General features: G+C 44.0%; 1 protein-coding gene across 1 annotated transcript in view; it reads right to left on the bottom strand.

Moving 5' to 3' along the window:
- The window catches only part of DMTN (dematin actin binding protein), a 98,891-nt gene that overhangs the window by 21,917 nt on the left and 59,770 nt on the right, over nucleotides 1-17,204 (bottom strand). Inside the window, 4 exon segments of the mRNA XM_077469821.1 lie at nucleotides 408-452; nucleotides 950-1,105; nucleotides 9,695-9,769; nucleotides 16,647-16,705. Coding sequence (XP_077325947.1) covers nucleotides 408-452; nucleotides 950-1,105; nucleotides 9,695-9,769; nucleotides 16,647-16,664 — 294 coding nt within the window. The 5' untranslated portion in view covers nucleotides 16,665-16,705.

Below are 17,204 nucleotides of genomic sequence, written 5' to 3'. Positions count from 1 at the left end.
TTATAACAAAATAAAAAATAAACTTTTTTTTTTAAATTCTGCCTTTTTAAGATTTTTTAACAAAAATAAAAACCGCAGGGGTGATCAAATACCACCAAAAGCAAGCTCTATTTGTGGGGAAAAAATTATAAAAATTTAATTTGGGTACAATGTTGTATGACCGGGCAATTGTCATTCAAAGAGCGGCAGCGCTGAAAGCTGAAAATCACCTTCAGTTGTATCAAAATGACATAAAAATGAATGGCACTACACTGCCATATGTGTGTTGCTGTGCATTGTGGAAATTGTGGTTCAGCAAGCATTACCACAATGTAATAATGTGAATTACTATTACTATACTTATACCATTTTATATAACTGATGATTCTACTGCCCTACTTCATTATATTAGATTTGTCTGAACTTACCTCAGGTGATGGAGGAGGGGATATTGACTTAGGAGACAGAGATCGCTGCAAAAGTAGAGAAAAGTGTCAAATGAACATTTAGCAATCTGCTGTACACATTGTTTCATTTTACAGGTTTTGGATGGAAGATTGCGAACGAACAAAAGAGTGAATGTTTGTGTAAACTGGTTTGAAAAATCATGAGAATTTTTTTGGAGCTCATTCACAAATGCTTTGGTCTCTGAGGAGGGATTCACATTTGGATTGCTCTTCAGAGAGCATTTGACAGGTGGTGAGGAGGCATTGTATCGGCTCCTCACCTCCTGCTTTAACCCCATTCACTTGAACAGGTTGCGCTCAGCAGGAGCTGCGCCCACTGAAAGCGACAGGGGGTATAATTCCTGCTGCAGAACGTGTAAACCTCAGACCGTTGTCTCTGCAGCTAAAGGGGGAGCAGTTGAGGGGCAGTAAAAACATGACTGTACTGCTGCATTTTACCCCCCCCCCCCCAACCACTAGTGTGAACAAGCCCTTAACAATTCATATGTTGGATGAAGACTCACCTCACGGCTGCGGAGTGTCTCTGTGTTCTCCAGAAGTGTGTATGTGAAATGTGGTTCATAGATCATCAGGTCAGGACGCTCAATATCCAATATAGCCTTATCACGAGGAAGGGCTGCCAGATCCTTATAACCAATGACACGACTGTCCATGCGGGCCTGAATAGAGATCAGAAGTTATTAAAGCTGAATTCTGGGCACAAAACACATTTGGATATATTCCTCAACAGGCAATAGCTCAATAGGTATCCGTAGTGGATATAAATTCACTTGAAATGCAAACCCAGAAGAAGAACCCAGCATGTCACCCACTAGACTACCTGCAGAAAACTTCAGGGGTGGATACAAGACCAGTCACCCTGCACGAGGAGGGAGAGTGCAACAGTGACTGCTCTTTATTGTAAGATACTCCTGCACAGAGGTAGAAGTTGTTTCAAGCTGGCTTACTGCACGTCTGGAGGAAATATACATAGTACCCCAAGATTCCAATGAAAACACATACAGTGCCTTGAAAAACTACTCATACCCCTTGAAGTTTTCCACATTTTGTGATGTTAAATCCAAAAACGCAAATCTATTTTATTGGGATCCTATACTATATATACGATACAAATAAATACCTGAAAAGTGTGGAGTGCATTTGTATTCAGCCCCCTTTACTCTGATAACCCTAACTAAAATCTAGTGGAACCAATTGCCTTCAGAAGTCAACTAATTAGTAAATAGTCCACCTGTGTGTAATTTAAAGTGGTTCTGCACCTTTAAAAAAAAATATTAAAAGCCAGCAGCTACAAATATTGCAGCTGCTGACTTTTAATAAATTGACACTTACCTGTCCCAGGGTCCAGCGATGTCGGCGGCAGATGACGAGAAATCGCTCGTCTCTCTACTGCCCCCGCCGCCATCCTCTGTCAGGGAATCGGGAAGTGAAGCATTGCGGCTTCACTGCCTGTTTCCCTACTGTGCATGCTCGAGTCCCGCTGCTCGTCTCTACTGGTCCCCGCTGTGTCCTGGGAACTGTGTGTTTCCCAGAACACAACGGGGGCGGGGCATCTGCAGCTAGCTGCGGCTAGATTGTCCCGGAAGTGGGTGCAGATACCTGGATTATCCAGGTATCTGCACCCCCCTCCCCCCTGAAAGGTGCCGGTTGTGGCACGGGAGGGGGGGAGGGATCAGATTAGCGGAACTTCCACTTCAGAGTGGAGGTCCGCTTTAATCTCAGTATAAATACAGCTGTTCTATGAGAGATTGATGGACTTGTGTCTTTTCTAAACCTCACCTACTACCGGTATGTAACATTGACAAGTTCATAGCCTCTCAAGATAAAGTTACAGTGATACCTCGGGTCACAAACTTATTTTGTGAAACTAATCTGGTCGCAAACTGAATTGGTCGCGAACCCAGGCAAATTTTCCCATAGGGTTCAATGTAAGTCAGTTTAATTCATTCTGAACTTTTGGTTTTGAACCACAAAAATATGAAACAAAGTACAGTACAGTATGAAGAGAGAGAGAACAATAACCTTGCTAGAGACAACTTCTGATGTGGAGGAAGGCGGGTGGGAGGCGGTTATTGTTCGGAGGGAGAGCCCCCCTCCATAAGGACAATGGGGAGATCTCCTTCAATGGTTTCCTCTCTTCTTTTTCTCTTAGTTGCAGGCTTAGTTTTGGTGAAAAATGTGTCCAATGTCACTTGTCTTTTCCTGCGCTGCGTAACCCTCCAGAAATTAGAGACCACGTTATCGTTCATCAGATTTAACACTCTGTTCATTATAGTTATGCTAGGGTGGTGCTTCTCAAAAAAATCATGGTACTCATGCCATTTTTCAATAATGGATTTTATGGCATCACTGTTAACTTCCTCCCTGCCTTCCTCTTCCTCAGTGGAATACTTCTCAATAAGCACCTTCTACTACTCACTGTAGAGTTCAGAAAGTTCTTCTGTGGTCAGCTCCTCCTTATGTTCCTCAATGTTTGCACTATCGACATCCAGACCCATACTGTTGCCCATGGACACAATCTCCTCCACTACCTCTGCATCAGACCCTTCAAAGTCACGTTCTGAGTTTAAGGTTCGGTGAATGACATCTTCCCAGGCTTTGTCAATGAGGTTAATGCAGTGGAGAACATTGAAATGTTTCTAATGCCAAGTACACACGATCGGACTTTCCGGCGGACCAGAGTCCATCGGACAATTCGATCGTGTGTGGGCTCCAGCTGACTTTTTCTTCTCCAAAGTCCGGTGGACCTAGATTTAAAACATGTTTTAAATGTTTCCACCGAAAGTCCGCCGGACCCAGCTCCTGTGGGAAGTCCGTTCATCTGTATGCTGGTCCACGTTAATTTTGAATGTGACTTCAGGTACGACGGGACTAGAGAAAGAAGTCAATGTCGCCACTTTCATCAGCGAGACTGACGCCTTGCGAGCCCCGTCGCCTGGAATGGATTTTAAGGGTAACCTCCTATGCCAAAAAAACTGCGTGGGGGTCCCCCCAAAGTCCATACCAGACCCTTATCCGAGCACGCAGCCCGGCCGGTCAGGAAAGGGGGTGGGGACGAGATAAGCCACCCACAGACCCCGCAACCAACGGCCAGGGTTGTCAGGAAGAGGCCCTTGGCCTCATCAACATGGGGACAAGGTGCTTTGGGGTGGGGGGGCCGCAGGGCGCCCCCCTTCCCCAAAGCACCCACCCCCCCTGTTGAGGGCATGTGGCCTGGTACAGTTCAGAAAGAGGGGGCTGCTTGCTCGTCCCCACCCCTTTTCCTGACCGGCCGGGCTGCGTGCTCGGACAAGGGTCTGGTATGGACTTTGGGGAGACCCCCACGCCATTTTTTCAGCGTAGGGGTTACCCTTAAAACCCACACCAGGTGACGGGCTCACAAGGCGCCAATCTCGCAGATGAAAGAGGCGGCATTGACTTCCTTCTCTAGTCCCGTTGTACCTGAAGTCACGTTTAAAATGAACGGACTTTAGTCTGTGTGTGGGCAAGTCCGTTCATTTGGAAAGTCCGTCAGACCTCTGCCAAAAGTGCGGTGGGAAGTTCGTCGGACCTAGTCCACCGGAAAATCCGTTCGTGTGTGGTCGTGTGTGTGCAAGTCCGTTAGTTTGGAAAGTCCGGTGGACCTCCTCTGGAAAGTCCGGCGGATTGTCTGCCAGACCAAGTCTGCTGGAAAGTCCGATAGTGTGTACGTGGCATTAAAGAATTGTTTCAGACTCCATATCATCCACCAATGCTGGAGGGTGTGCCGGGGCATTGTCCATCAGAAGAAGGCACCTTTCAGGCAGTTGGTTGTCAGAAAGATATTTTCTTACGCTGGGTGCGAACACCTTCTGCAGCCATTCCATGAACAATTGCCTTGTGACCCAAACTTTCACATTGGCCCTCCACATGACAGGCAGTCTGGCCTTGTTCACATTCTGTTCCCTGAATGCATGAGGGGTCTGGGAAGGGTCTTCAGATTGGTGCTTGCGTTCACACACAGCAAAAGGGTCTGTCTGTCCTTCATGGGCAGTGCCTTTTCCTCCTGCGTGATAAAGGTTCTGTTCGGCATCTTTTTCCAGAAGAGCCCTGTTTCATCACAGTTGAACACTTGTTGAGTGACGTATCCCTCTGTCTTCATGAATTCCGCAAATTCTTTCTTGTAGGCATCTACAAGATGTCAGAACTGGAAGCCTCACCATGTATTGTCACACTGTGGATGCCACTTCTCTTGCGGAATCTTTCAACCCACCCTCCACTGGCTTTAAATTCTTCACTTGCTGCACTTGTAGAGGGTTTTTCCAGTAAATCACTGTGCAACTTCTTGGCTTTTTTTCGCAGATCATAGCTTTACTAACGCTATCACCTGCCAGATGTTTCTCATTCAACCACACTTACAAAACTTTTTCCACCTCTTCCAGTGCTTGTGTCCTCTGCTTGATTAACATCGTTACTCCTTTTGCCACATCAGCTCCTTTGATGGCAGCTTTCTTCTTCAAAATATTCGAGATTGTCCACTTCGCCATCTTGTACGTGGCATTAAAGAATTGTTTCAGACTCCATATCATCCACCAATGCTGGAGGGTGTGCCGGGGCATTGTCCATCAGAAGAAGGCACCTTTCAGGCAGTTGGTTGTCAGAAAGATATTTTCTTACGCTGGGTGCGAACACCTTGTGCAGCCATTCCATGAACAATTGCCTTGTGACCCAAACTTTCACATTGGCCCTCCACATGACAGGCAGTCTGGCCTTGTTCACATTCTGTTCCCTGAATGCATGAGGGGTCTGGGAAGGGTCTTCAGATTGGTGCTTGCGTTCACACACAGCAAAAGGGTCTGTCTGTCCTTCATGGGCAGTGCCTTTTCCTCCTGCGTGATAAAGGTTCTGTTCGGCATCTTTTTCCAGAAGAGCCCTGTTTCATCACAGTTGAACACTTGTTGAGTGACGTATCCCTCTGTCTTCATGAATTCCGCAAATTCTTTCTTGTAGGCATCTACAAGATGTCAGAACTGGAAGCCTCACCATGTATTGTCACACTGTGGATGCCACTTCTCTTGCGGAATCTTTCAACCCACCCTCCACTGGCTTTAAATTCTTCACTTGCTGCACTTGTAGAGGGTTTTTCCAGTAAATCACTGTGCAACTTCTTGGCTTTTTTTCGCAGATCATAGCTTTACTAACGCTATCACCTGCCAGATGTTTCTCATTCAACCACACTTACAAAACTTTTTCCACCTCTTCCAGTGCTTGTGTCCTCTGCTTGATTAACATCGTTACTCCTTTTGCCACATCAGCTCCTTTGATGGCAGCTTTCTTCTTCAAAATATTCGAGATTGTCCACTTCGCCATCTTGTACTCCGAGGCCAGATCAGTCACACGAATACCACGATCATGCTTTTCTACAATTTCCATCTTCAGCTCAATGGTTATTTTCTTCACAACCTTATTCTTACAATTCCTGCTCTGAACAGTCTTGTCACCTTCATTCCTGCTCTGCACTTTCTTTTTACCACCATGCTTGCTCTGCACATTCTTTTCACCTGCATTACTGCTCTGCACATTCTTGTCATCTGCATTTCCAATCTGCACATCCTTGTCACCTGCATTTCAGGTCTGCACATTCTTGTCACCTGCATTTCCGCTCTGCACATTCTTTTCACCTTCATTATCGCTCTGCACATTCTTGTCACCTTCATTACCGCTATGAACATTCTTGTCACCTTCATTACGGCTCTGCACATTCTTTTCACCTTCATTACCGCTCTGTATTTTCTTGTCACCTTCATTACCGCTCTACACATTCTTGTCACCTGCATTACTGCTCTGCACATTCTTGTCACCTTCATTACCGCTCTGCACATTCTTGTCACCTTCATTACCGCTCTGCACTCTTTTCTTACCACCATGCTTGCTCTGAAGAGTTGTGTCACCTTCATTACTGCTCCGCACTTTCTTCTTACCACCATGCTTGCTTTGAAGCCATACTGGATGTCCGGTACAGTACAGTACAGTATGTGATAAAAAGCACACAAAAAGCTTTACAGCTAGTGTGCACAAGGATGTACAGTACAGTACTATACAATATGTACTAAAAAGCACATGAAAAAGCTTCTCAACACCGCAGCTTGTGAAAGATGGCCGCGGTTTGTGTTCCTGAACTGAAGCGGAGTTCGCGTACCAAAGCTAATTTTTGTGAACTCTTCTGTTCGCAAACGGAGTTGTCACGAACCGAGGTATCACTGTATATGCTTGTACAAAATGTTTTTAGAGGTCTTTAAAAGTCTCATATACGTAATGGAGCACCCATTGGGCCTTGATGCTTTCCCCGTGTTTGTGGACGCTATGTAATTCTCTAATTCTATAGATGCCTCTTCAAAGATTTCATTAAGATCCTAATTGCTTTTGTTATCAATGGGAGTCATGATTATGTCAAACAGGGTTCTGTATACATTTCTCTAGTGGTTTCCTAGCCGGGCCCCTATACTGAGTGAAAGCTATTTATTATTTTTTTTTGTAGCATCTGTCAAGGAAGTTGTTTTTGCTGTTTTTATATGGTACATAAATAAAGAGAAAGAAGATGAAAAAGACATAATTTGTGCCTAAGTGCCGGTTCACACTAGTGCGATGCGAGAACCCTGCGAATCAACTGCAGGTTCCCGCATCGCACTTGACACGCACGGCAATTCACACTGCCATATGCGATCTGATGGGGAGTGTCATTATATGTTAACGACACCCCCATTTCAGCTTGCATATTGCACTGCGAACTGACAGTTCGGACATGAATCGGATCGCATATGTGTGAACACACATGCGATCCGATTCTGGTCCAAACAGAAAAAAGGGTCCTGTGCGTGTTTGGACCGAATGTGGTGCGATATCAGCCATACTATCTGTATGGCTGACATCGCACCCGCACAGACATCGCATGTAATGTGAACAGCAGTGCGCTGTGAATTACATGCAATGTCTGGCATCGCACTAAATTATATGTTAGATTTAGCATCTAGCAGAGTATGTGTATTCATAGCCAAGAAGGAGCCTTATAGAACCTTCTGATAACCTTTCTAACCTGTGCCTATAGTATATGAATGTCAGGTACATGGTCACTATCTACAAGGAAACCTCCCTCTCTCAAACATTTTGACTGGCCATGGCAATTACCATGGTATGGTGTCCTGCATCCAAGCCACTGGTTGGTCTCAGTCAAATAATAGCTCTCATAACCTCATTGTAAACTGCTTCTTCACTATCCTAGTAAACCATATGACCCAAGTAACACCCAAAAATAAAGGTGAAAAAATTGATGTAAAAATAACTTAACTCTACATGTTTCGCTCACTAAATGAGCTTCGTTGGGAGTACCAAATAGTGCACTAAATCAATAAAGTAAAAATAGGACATAGAAACACATAAGATCCACCATGGTGATAAAAAGGAAAGAAAATGGCAAACAATTTTTTAGTCAACCTGTATTTATATCATCGTGAGCAAAATGGCCACCATGCGGCCACATGCAATCATGTACGTGCCGACATCATGCAATTGCGTCATGATGCTTCGCACACACGCAAATCTTTTTGCCATTCTATTAGCTACAACTCCATCTATCAGACTATCTGAGAAGTTTTCTGGAAATATTGTCCTAAATGTCAAATGAAAATCGATCACTCCTCACTCCAAATCTTCTGCTGTATGTCAGGGTATCAGGCTTGTGCCTACTAGTGCAATGCATCTTTGTTGAGCAAGTCCATTTGTTCTGCTCTAGGGATTCACTATATCATCATTCTGCAGGGTTGTTTGTCAGATTGGATTTGTGTAATGACAACAAAGGCTGTGTCTTTTGGCTAGAAGATTTTAGCTGGGGGCCTCATCGCCTTATGTAATTTTTAAATTTTTGTAATGTTCTTGTATATTGCATATGTATTAGTACAGGGGGGTCAAAGTCAGTTTCATCTTGGGCTGCATCAACAGTATAGTTGCCCTCAAAGGACTGATTGTATCTGGGGTGCTCTATGTACAAAGTGTAGGGTTCAGAATGCAGGGTTTATGGGTGCGCCAAGTACAGAGTTCAGGGGTGTACCGTGTACAGATTGCAGGGTTAGGGGTATGCTACGTACAGAGTTCAGGAGTGTGCTGTTTACAGAGTGCAGGGTGTGCAACCCCAACCCCAATTCTCCTCTTTCTCCTACCTAGCCCAGCTCTAGTACCCCCCTCTGTAGGCGACTCTTCCTTGCCTTGCAGGAAGATCACTCTCTCTCTAAAATCCAGGATATCTGTCCCAGCCGTGTCCCACCGTGAGTGCGTGCAGGGATCCAGGAGTCGCTGAGAGCAGAACCGTCCCTTGTAAACAAAGAATGGGAGCTGAGGGTGAGAGCTGGAGGTGGTGGAATGAAGTTCTGCCACTTTCTGGCTGCAAAACTGGGTGCGAGGGCCACATGACGAAACCTGGCAGGCTGTGTTCGACTTCTGTGTATTCGTATAGCTAAAGGCATTTTTTTTTCCTAATAGAATGTAGAGGGGTTAGAACACCTTTCAGGATTTTATTGCTGCCTGTGCCCCCATTAGGGGGATTCACCCTCTCTGTTTGTCCTGGTGACTTATATTACCAAGATTGGAAGTAAAATAAAATCCCAAATTTGGAGTTGTCACCAGAACTGGAATAGAGGGCAAATCTTGCAATGGAGACACTAGATCTGGTGACCCTGGCATTACAACCTACAATTCCCTTTCTTTGAAGGGATTTTATCTCACTTCCACTATATCACCTTATGGTAAAGAAAAACAAAACATTTATTTTCACTTTTTTCAAGTCTACACAAAGTATATAATGTAGAAATATACCCCCCCCCCCCCCCCACTCCCCTCCAGCTAAAACATTTTATTTTGGTTATGGATAGCGTGAGAAAGAATCAGAACCCCTGTCGGGTTTTTATTTCTGTATGCTCTATTGGTGAGATTTTGCTTCACTTCCTGTACTGGTAATGTTGTCACTAAGACAGGAAGTGATGGGAAAACAAAAGCAGATGGAGGTTTTTACCTTACTCAACTTATTTTTGGCTGGAGTTAGTATACCTAAAACATTGCAATTTTAGATAACTTTAGAAGATACACTATCTTTTCTGCATGATCAGAGAGCACAGGGGTCCTTTGTGCAGAGGTGCCTACTGTGAACACGGTTTCACATGATTTCATAACATACTGGTAAGTAAAGGTTAAATTCCTAATATCTATTGCTGTGGAAAGACCAAAGCCAACAGATGACTCACAGTGATAGTAGAGGGGGAACCTGGTACACTGGACCCTCTGGAGGAAGTGACACTGCCAGGAGATGTAAGGGGGGTCTGAAAATACAAAGAACAATACTGATATACATATATGCATTATTAGACACAAGTTGTTAAACACAATGGCATTCATTTATGGAATGCAAATGAAATTGATTATTGTGTCTGTGGCAAGCATTCAGATCCTAGTTGTCATTTTTCTAATGACAGTTAAAGTGACAATGAAAATTTGAGGACGTTTTGAGGATGCTGTCTTTTTTAGCCAGACTGAACGACTAACTAATATTACTGAGCACCTAAAAACATTGGATGGCAAGGCTCAGTCAGGAAACAATTATTGGACAGGTTGTAAGACCTTTTTTATGTGCTAATTGCTGATGATTTGTCTTTGGTAAATTGGCTTGGGGGAATCTTACGGATCCCTTCCCTGCACTACTTAGTCACTGACAACTCAGTTGGAAGCAGTTGCAGTTAAGTTGGTTCCCTTTATGAACTTATCTGTAGTTCCTCGCTGCCCCAGCTCCCTAAAAAAATTATGGTGCCTATTATCAGCCTACAGCTATAATTTATTGTTTAGACCAGTGTTTCCCAAAGTGTTTTTTGTTTTGCGACACACAAAAAAGATCTAAAAATTTTTGTGGCACACCCAAAAAGATTTTACAATTTTTGTAGTGAAGAACTTATTTATTTTTGCATATGTATTTGCATTTAAATTTTAAGTGAAGGATGTGCCTGCTTTCAAGAGCAAATCAGATTGAAGCAAGGTTCAGTTTACAAGGATTAGCAACAGATTTTTCACTTCCTATAATACAGCTAGATTCCTACAAAGTTGTCAGAGTGTTTGAGATGTCTATTGAGAGGGGCGGAAAATTGAGCAATTTGAGGTGGAGAAAAAATACAAATTTTTGAGGAAATTTTTTTTTCTTTAAAGGAGAAGTCCAGCCTAAGCTCGTTTGGCTGTACTTCTCCTATAGATCACAGGATAGTAATTTGTTTTGCACTCTCGTGATCCATTTTCAGAAAAGAACGGACCGCTGTCTGGCTGATGAAGTCACGGATTTCAGTCCAGGCACTGCGTCATCATGACAATAAATTAAATGGGTCGAGATTAGGGATGAGCCGAACACCCCCCTGTTCGGTTCGCACCAGAACCTGCGAACAGACCTAAACTTCGTGTGAACTTTAGAACCCTATTAAAGTCTATGGGACTCGAACGTTCACAATCTAAAGTGCTCATTTTAAAGGGTAATATGCAGGTTACTGTCCTAAAAAGTGTTTGGGGACCCGGGTCCTGCCCCAGGGGACATGGATCAATGCAAAAAGAAGTTTTAAAAACGGCCGTTTTTTCAGGAGCAGTGATTTTAATAATGATTAAAGTGAAACAATAAAAGTGTAATATTCCTTTAAATTTCGTAGCTGGGGGGTATCTATAGTATGCCTGTGAAGGGGCGCATGTTTCTGGTGCTTAGAACTGTCGCTGCACAAAGTGTCATTTGTGCAGGAAAAAAAGTCTTTTAAAATCACTTGCGGCTAAATTGTCGGGTCTCCGTAATACAGAGAACACTCAATGAGTGTTCTCTGTATTAGCCGACAATTCATTCATTTATTGATTAAAAAAAAAAAAAAAAAAAAAAAAAGCGTGGGGGTTCCCCTAAATTCAATCAAAAGGCCCTTCAGGTCTGACATGGATATTAAGGGGAACCCCGTGTCAAATTTTAAAAAAAAATTGACGTGGGGGTCCCCCCAAATATCCATACCAGACCCTTCAGGTCTGATATGGATATTAAGGGGAACCCCGCATCAAATTTAAAAAAAAAATTGACGTGGGGGTCCCCCTAAATATCCATACCAGACCCTTTATCCGAGCACGCAACCTGGCAGGCCGCAGGAAAAGAGGGGGGGACGAGAGAGCGGCCCCCCCTCCCTCCTGAACCGTACCAGGCCACATACCCTCAACATTGGGAGGATGCTTTGGGGGTCTGTGACCCCTCAAAGCACCTTGTCCCCATGTTGATAAGGACAAGGGCCTCATCCTCACAACCCTGGCCGTTGGTTGTGAGGGTCTGCGGGCGGGGGGCTTATCAGAATCTGGAAGCCCCCTTTAACAAGGGGACCCCCAGATCCTGGCCCCCCCCCGTTTGAAATGGTAAGGGGGTACAAAAGTACCCCTACCATTTCACAAAGAAAGTGTCAAAATGGTTAAATAAGACAAACACACTTTTGAAAAATTCCTTTATTAAAAATAAAAAAAATAAAAAAAAAATTCCAGCGGTGCTAATCCACTCTTGCTATCCAGCGACGGGTCTCCGGGGTCCAGCGATGGATGATCATATCCAGCGCCGGGGGATATCTCAGTCCAGCGCTGTCCATACCTCCTTCTTCTGTCTCCACTGCGGAGACAATGCAGAGAGCCGAGCGCTGACATTTCTTATATTGGGAGGGCGGGGCCACCCGTCACCTGACCCCGCCCCTCTGACGCAGGAGAGGGAAGCCAGGGGTTCCCCAGTGACGTGTGGGTGACCCCGCCCCCTCTGATGTAACGGAAACCTTCGTTACATCAGAGGGGGCGGGGTCACCCACACGTCACTGGGGAACCCCTGGCTTCCCTCTCCTGCGTCAGAGGGGCGGGGTCAGGTGACGGGTGGCCCCGCCCTCCCAATATAAGAAATGTCAGCGCTCGGCTCTCTGCATTGTCTCCGCAGTGGAGACAGAAGAAGGAGGTATGGACAGCGCTGGACTGAGATATCCCCCGGCGCTGGATATGATCATCCATCGCTGGACCCCGGAGACCCGTCGCTGGATAGCAAGAGTGGATTAGCACCGCTGGAATTTTTTTTTTATTTTTTTTATTTTTAATAAAGGAATTTTTCAAAAGTGTGTTTGTCTTATTTAACCATTTTGACACTTTCTTTGTGAAATGGTAGGGGTACTTTTGTACCCCCTTACCATTTCAAACAGGGGGGGGGCCGGGATCTGGGGGTCCCCTTGTTAAAGGGGGCTTCCAGATTCTGATAAGCCCCCCGCCCGCAGACCCTCACAACCAACGGCCAGGGTTGTGAGGATGAGGCCCTTGTCCTTATCAACATGGGGACAAGGTGCTTTGAGGGGTCACAGACCCCCAAAGCATCCTCCCAATGTTGAGGGTATGTGACCTGGTACGGTTCAGGAGGGAGGGGGGGCCGCTCTCTCGTCCCCCCCTCTTTTCCTGCGGCCTGCCAGGTTGCGTGCTCGGATAAAGGGTCTGGTATGGATATTTAGGGGGACCCCCACGTCAATTTTTTTTTTTAATTTGATGCGGGGTTCCCCTTAATATCCATATCAGACCTGAAGGGTCTGGTATGGATATTTGGGGGGACCCCCACGTCAATTTTTTTTTAAAATTTGACACGGGGTTCCCCTTAATATCCATGTCAGACCTGAAGGGCCTTTTGATTGAATTTAGGGGAACCCCCACGCTTTTTTTTTTTTTTTTTTTTTAATCAATGAATGAATGAATTGTCGGCTAATACAGAGAACACTCATTGAGTGTTCTCTGTATTACGGAGACCCGACAATTTAGCCGCAAGTGATTTTAAAAGACTTTTTTTCCTGCACAAATGACACTTTGTGCAGCGACAGTTCTAAGCACCAGAAACATGCGCCCCTTCACAGGCATACTATAGATACCCCCCAGCTACGAAATTTAAAGGAATATTACACTTTTATTGTTTCACTTTAATCATTATTAAAATCACTGCTCCTGAAAAAACGGCCGTTTTTAAAACTTTTTTTTGCATTGATCCATGTCCCCTGGGGCAGGACCCAGGTCCCCAAACACTTTTTAGGACAGTAACCTGCATATTACCCTTTAAAATGAGCACTTTAGATTTCTCCCATAGACTTGTATAGGGCTTTTCGAATTTGCTGCGAACAGCCCAAATTGTTCACTGTTCGCTGAACAGGCGAACAGGCAATGTTCGAGTAGAACATGAGTTCGACTCGAACTCGAAGCTCATCCCTAGTCGAGATCTCTGGTCTCCAATCAGAGATATCTGAAAGGTCTGAGCGGGGGAACTATTACTGTGCACATAAATAGATTAATACAAGATAAGAAAAGAGAAAACAAGTAATACATAAAAATAATACAATTTATTAAAAATAAAAAAATGTTACAGTATCAAGTTGTATCACAATTTCATAGGGGAAGGTGAGGTATTTCGACTAGTTTCTCTTCACAGCTTCTTCAGGAATTACCTTCATCTAAAATTCATCAATTACTCATAAATGTTGAAGATATGCAGAAAACATCATAAATCACAGCATAATAATAACTTTAGTACAATAAGCATGGTTACCGTCTCCATGCTTATTGTACTAAAGTTATTATTATGCTGTGATTTATGATGTTTTCTGCATATCTTCAACATTTATGAGTAATTGATGTATTTTAGATGAAGGTAATTCCTGAAGAAGCTGTGAAGCGAAACTAGTCGAAATACCTCACCTTCCCCTATGAAATTGTGATACAACTTGATACTGTAACATTTTTTTATTTTTAATAAATTGTATTATTTTTATGTATTACTTGTTTTCTCTTTTCTTATCTTGTATTAATCTATTTATGTGCACCCTAATAGTCCCCCCTGCTCAGACCTTTCAGAAATCTCTGATTGGAGACCAGAGATCTCGACCCATTTAATTCATATACAATTGGGATGAAGGTGCACAGTAGTACTCTGTAATCTTTACTATATGTGAGGTCACCCATTTCATCATGACAATAAAGTCTGGATCCACCATGTGCCTGGACTGACACCCATCTCAGCCTCTCAGTGAGCCACTGAGAGCCAGAGACAGCAGCTCCGCGCCCCTCCACAGCTCAGCACTCCAGTGAGCGAGGAGGAAGCAGAGCGGAGAGCTGTTACTGACAGTCTGCAGCTCTCTGCTTGGGGATCTCTGAAAACCAAGTGATCGGCGATGTTTGATCGCTCAGTTTTCAGTGTAGAGGAGCTGGGGGACAGATGCAGGATCAGACTGATGCCGTATTCACTGAGATATGTATGATTCGCAAAAAAAATTTTTTTTATCCTTTACTCTTCTTTAAATATTTATTTCATGCAAAGACATAAACAGTATATTGCTATATAGGTTTGTGAGTTGGATGTTTTGATCATAAAATTATCTTGAGGTAAAATAAACTCAGTTAGGTCAGCAAAATAACATAATAGTCAATAAATTTTTATTGCCAGGGTTCTGTCTTGGCCCTAACGTTGCGCAGTTTGTTAATGATACAGACATACATATTGTAGAAGATGCTTCCGTGGTGCTTGTGGTGCTGGTGAAGTTGGTGCAGACAGAGGTTGGTACACAGGTACAGGGCTCACTCTCTCTTGTGAAAGAAGTGTTGTGGCCTCTCTAGTATGGACTACTATCGCTCATACTCTGAAAACGCATAATTTCCTCCCGGTGATCCACTTTATGGTGGGAGCTGCATGTCACGCTGCACTCCAACCATTGCAGATTGCCGTTTATGCTGACGGCTCCCCAAAATATCCCACGGCACACCTGCAATTCTCCCACGGCATACAGTTTGAGAAAAGCTCATTTAGACGTGCAGTGGAATTTTAAAATGCACCATGACCATTACAAACTTTTACTCTAATCTAACACTATTCTCTTAAAGAGGAAGTAAACCCTGATGAGTTTACTTCCTCTTTCATTCCCTGCAAAGGCAAAGCATAATGGACTACTATGCATCGCATAGTAGTCCATTATGTGTCACTTACCTGACACAGGAGCCAGCGAAGTCACCTCTGTCCCCTGTAGTTCGGCGCATCCATCTTCTAGGTGGGGTCTCGCAGCTCCGCTGCTGTCATTCGGCGAAGCCGCGATGACGTCACTCCCAGGCATGCGCATGGGAGCCGAGACGCGCGGCATTGCGCGGCATCTTCGTCATCGAGGATGCCACGCTCAGTGCGCCTGCGCGCCGCTGTCTACGGCGCATGTGCCGTAGACAGCGGTGCCCGTCTTCGGGCAAATATCTCCTAAACTGTATAGGTTTGGGAGATATTTCTTGGACCTACAGGTAAGCCTTAATCTAGGCTTACCTGTAGGGTTTACAACCACTTTAACCCTACAAAAAAAAAAGCGTAATCCCTTGATGTGCCTTAATTAAGTTGAACTAACCTATAACCTTTACCATACCCTTAACCGTAATCTCAGTATAACTGTCAATACGAACTTGCATTTGTCTCATGAGGTAACAAAATTCTCAGCATGGAAAGTTTGATTTTCTTGCTCTGAGATGTCACCAAAAATCAACTTGCAATCATGCAAATTGCCAATTAGCTGCAGTCATTGATTAGTATATTCTGATAGCGACTGTTAGCCCTTGTACACAGAATCCATCGGAATGTGTCCTATCGGACCGTTTTGTCGGATAATCTGACTGTGTGTGGTATGCATCGGACTGTTTCCGTCAGAATATCCGTCAGACCAAATTTTCCAACTTGCTGGAAATATTTTCTGACAAACTGGTCCGATCGGACATACTCTGATCATGTGTAGCCTACTCCGACGGACAAGGTGCCACGCATGCTCAGATCAAATTCCTACACCAAAGCTATTGGCTACTAGCCTGAACGTAGTCCCGTCGTAACGAAATAACGTAATCACATTATGTAAAATCGGATTTTCCGACAACTTTGTCCGACCGTGTGTATGCAACAGTTTCGGACACAATCTGTCAGACAAAATCCGATGAATTTCGTTGTTGAAATGTCCGACCGTGTGTACAAGAATACAATGTTCTGGTAGGGGGTTCCTCTATTCACCACGTATATGTGGATGGAGAAATCTGTTAGTTACACTAACCTTGTATGGCACTGGCCAGGCTTTTTTTTGAACAAGTGATGAATTCATGGAGCATGATACATACACAGGATATGTGTCTTACCTTTGGATGCTTTTCCATTCAGCTTTTGTATGTCAATGTCCTGTGCGTATACCGGAAATCTACAAGAGACATAGATAAACTTAACAGATAAATTGTGTTTATCCCAAAATGATGAGCAGGAAAATAATGATCTTGTCTTGAGCGATCCATCAGTGTATCTGGTTCTGCCACTCTTCTCAGCTGTAACTGACAGTAGTGCATTCTTTGCATAATCATTAGGTTTTCTACACAGCTAAGAATTCAGCCAGTGTACTGGGAGATATTCTCCATGCAGTATCAAGCACGTCTGTCTGCAAGATTGCCCTCCAGGAGTCCATAAATGGACCAATTATCACAGGCGTTGCACTCGGAAACAACTCTTCTTATAATTGGGATGTTTATGACCATCCTAACAATTTGTTTGTCCATTATCCTTGTAAAATGGCTTTGTTTGTCCATTAACCTTTGAAGGCTTTTCAATAAAAAAGTAGGAATTTCCCCTCTGGACCTATATAGTTTCTGCTCATTGTCACTGCCATAGGCTTCTAAAAGGCATGTATTAGCATGTTGGAGACATTA

Source organism: Lithobates pipiens, unplaced genomic scaffold (assembly GCF_037356315.1).
Source record: "Lithobates pipiens isolate NorthernLeopardFrog02 unplaced genomic scaffold, aLitPip1_a1.2 Scaffold_8, whole genome shotgun sequence".
Taxonomy (NCBI): domain Eukaryota; kingdom Metazoa; phylum Chordata; class Amphibia; order Anura; family Ranidae; genus Lithobates; species Lithobates pipiens.
This window is presented reverse-complemented; position numbering and strand designations above follow the sequence as displayed.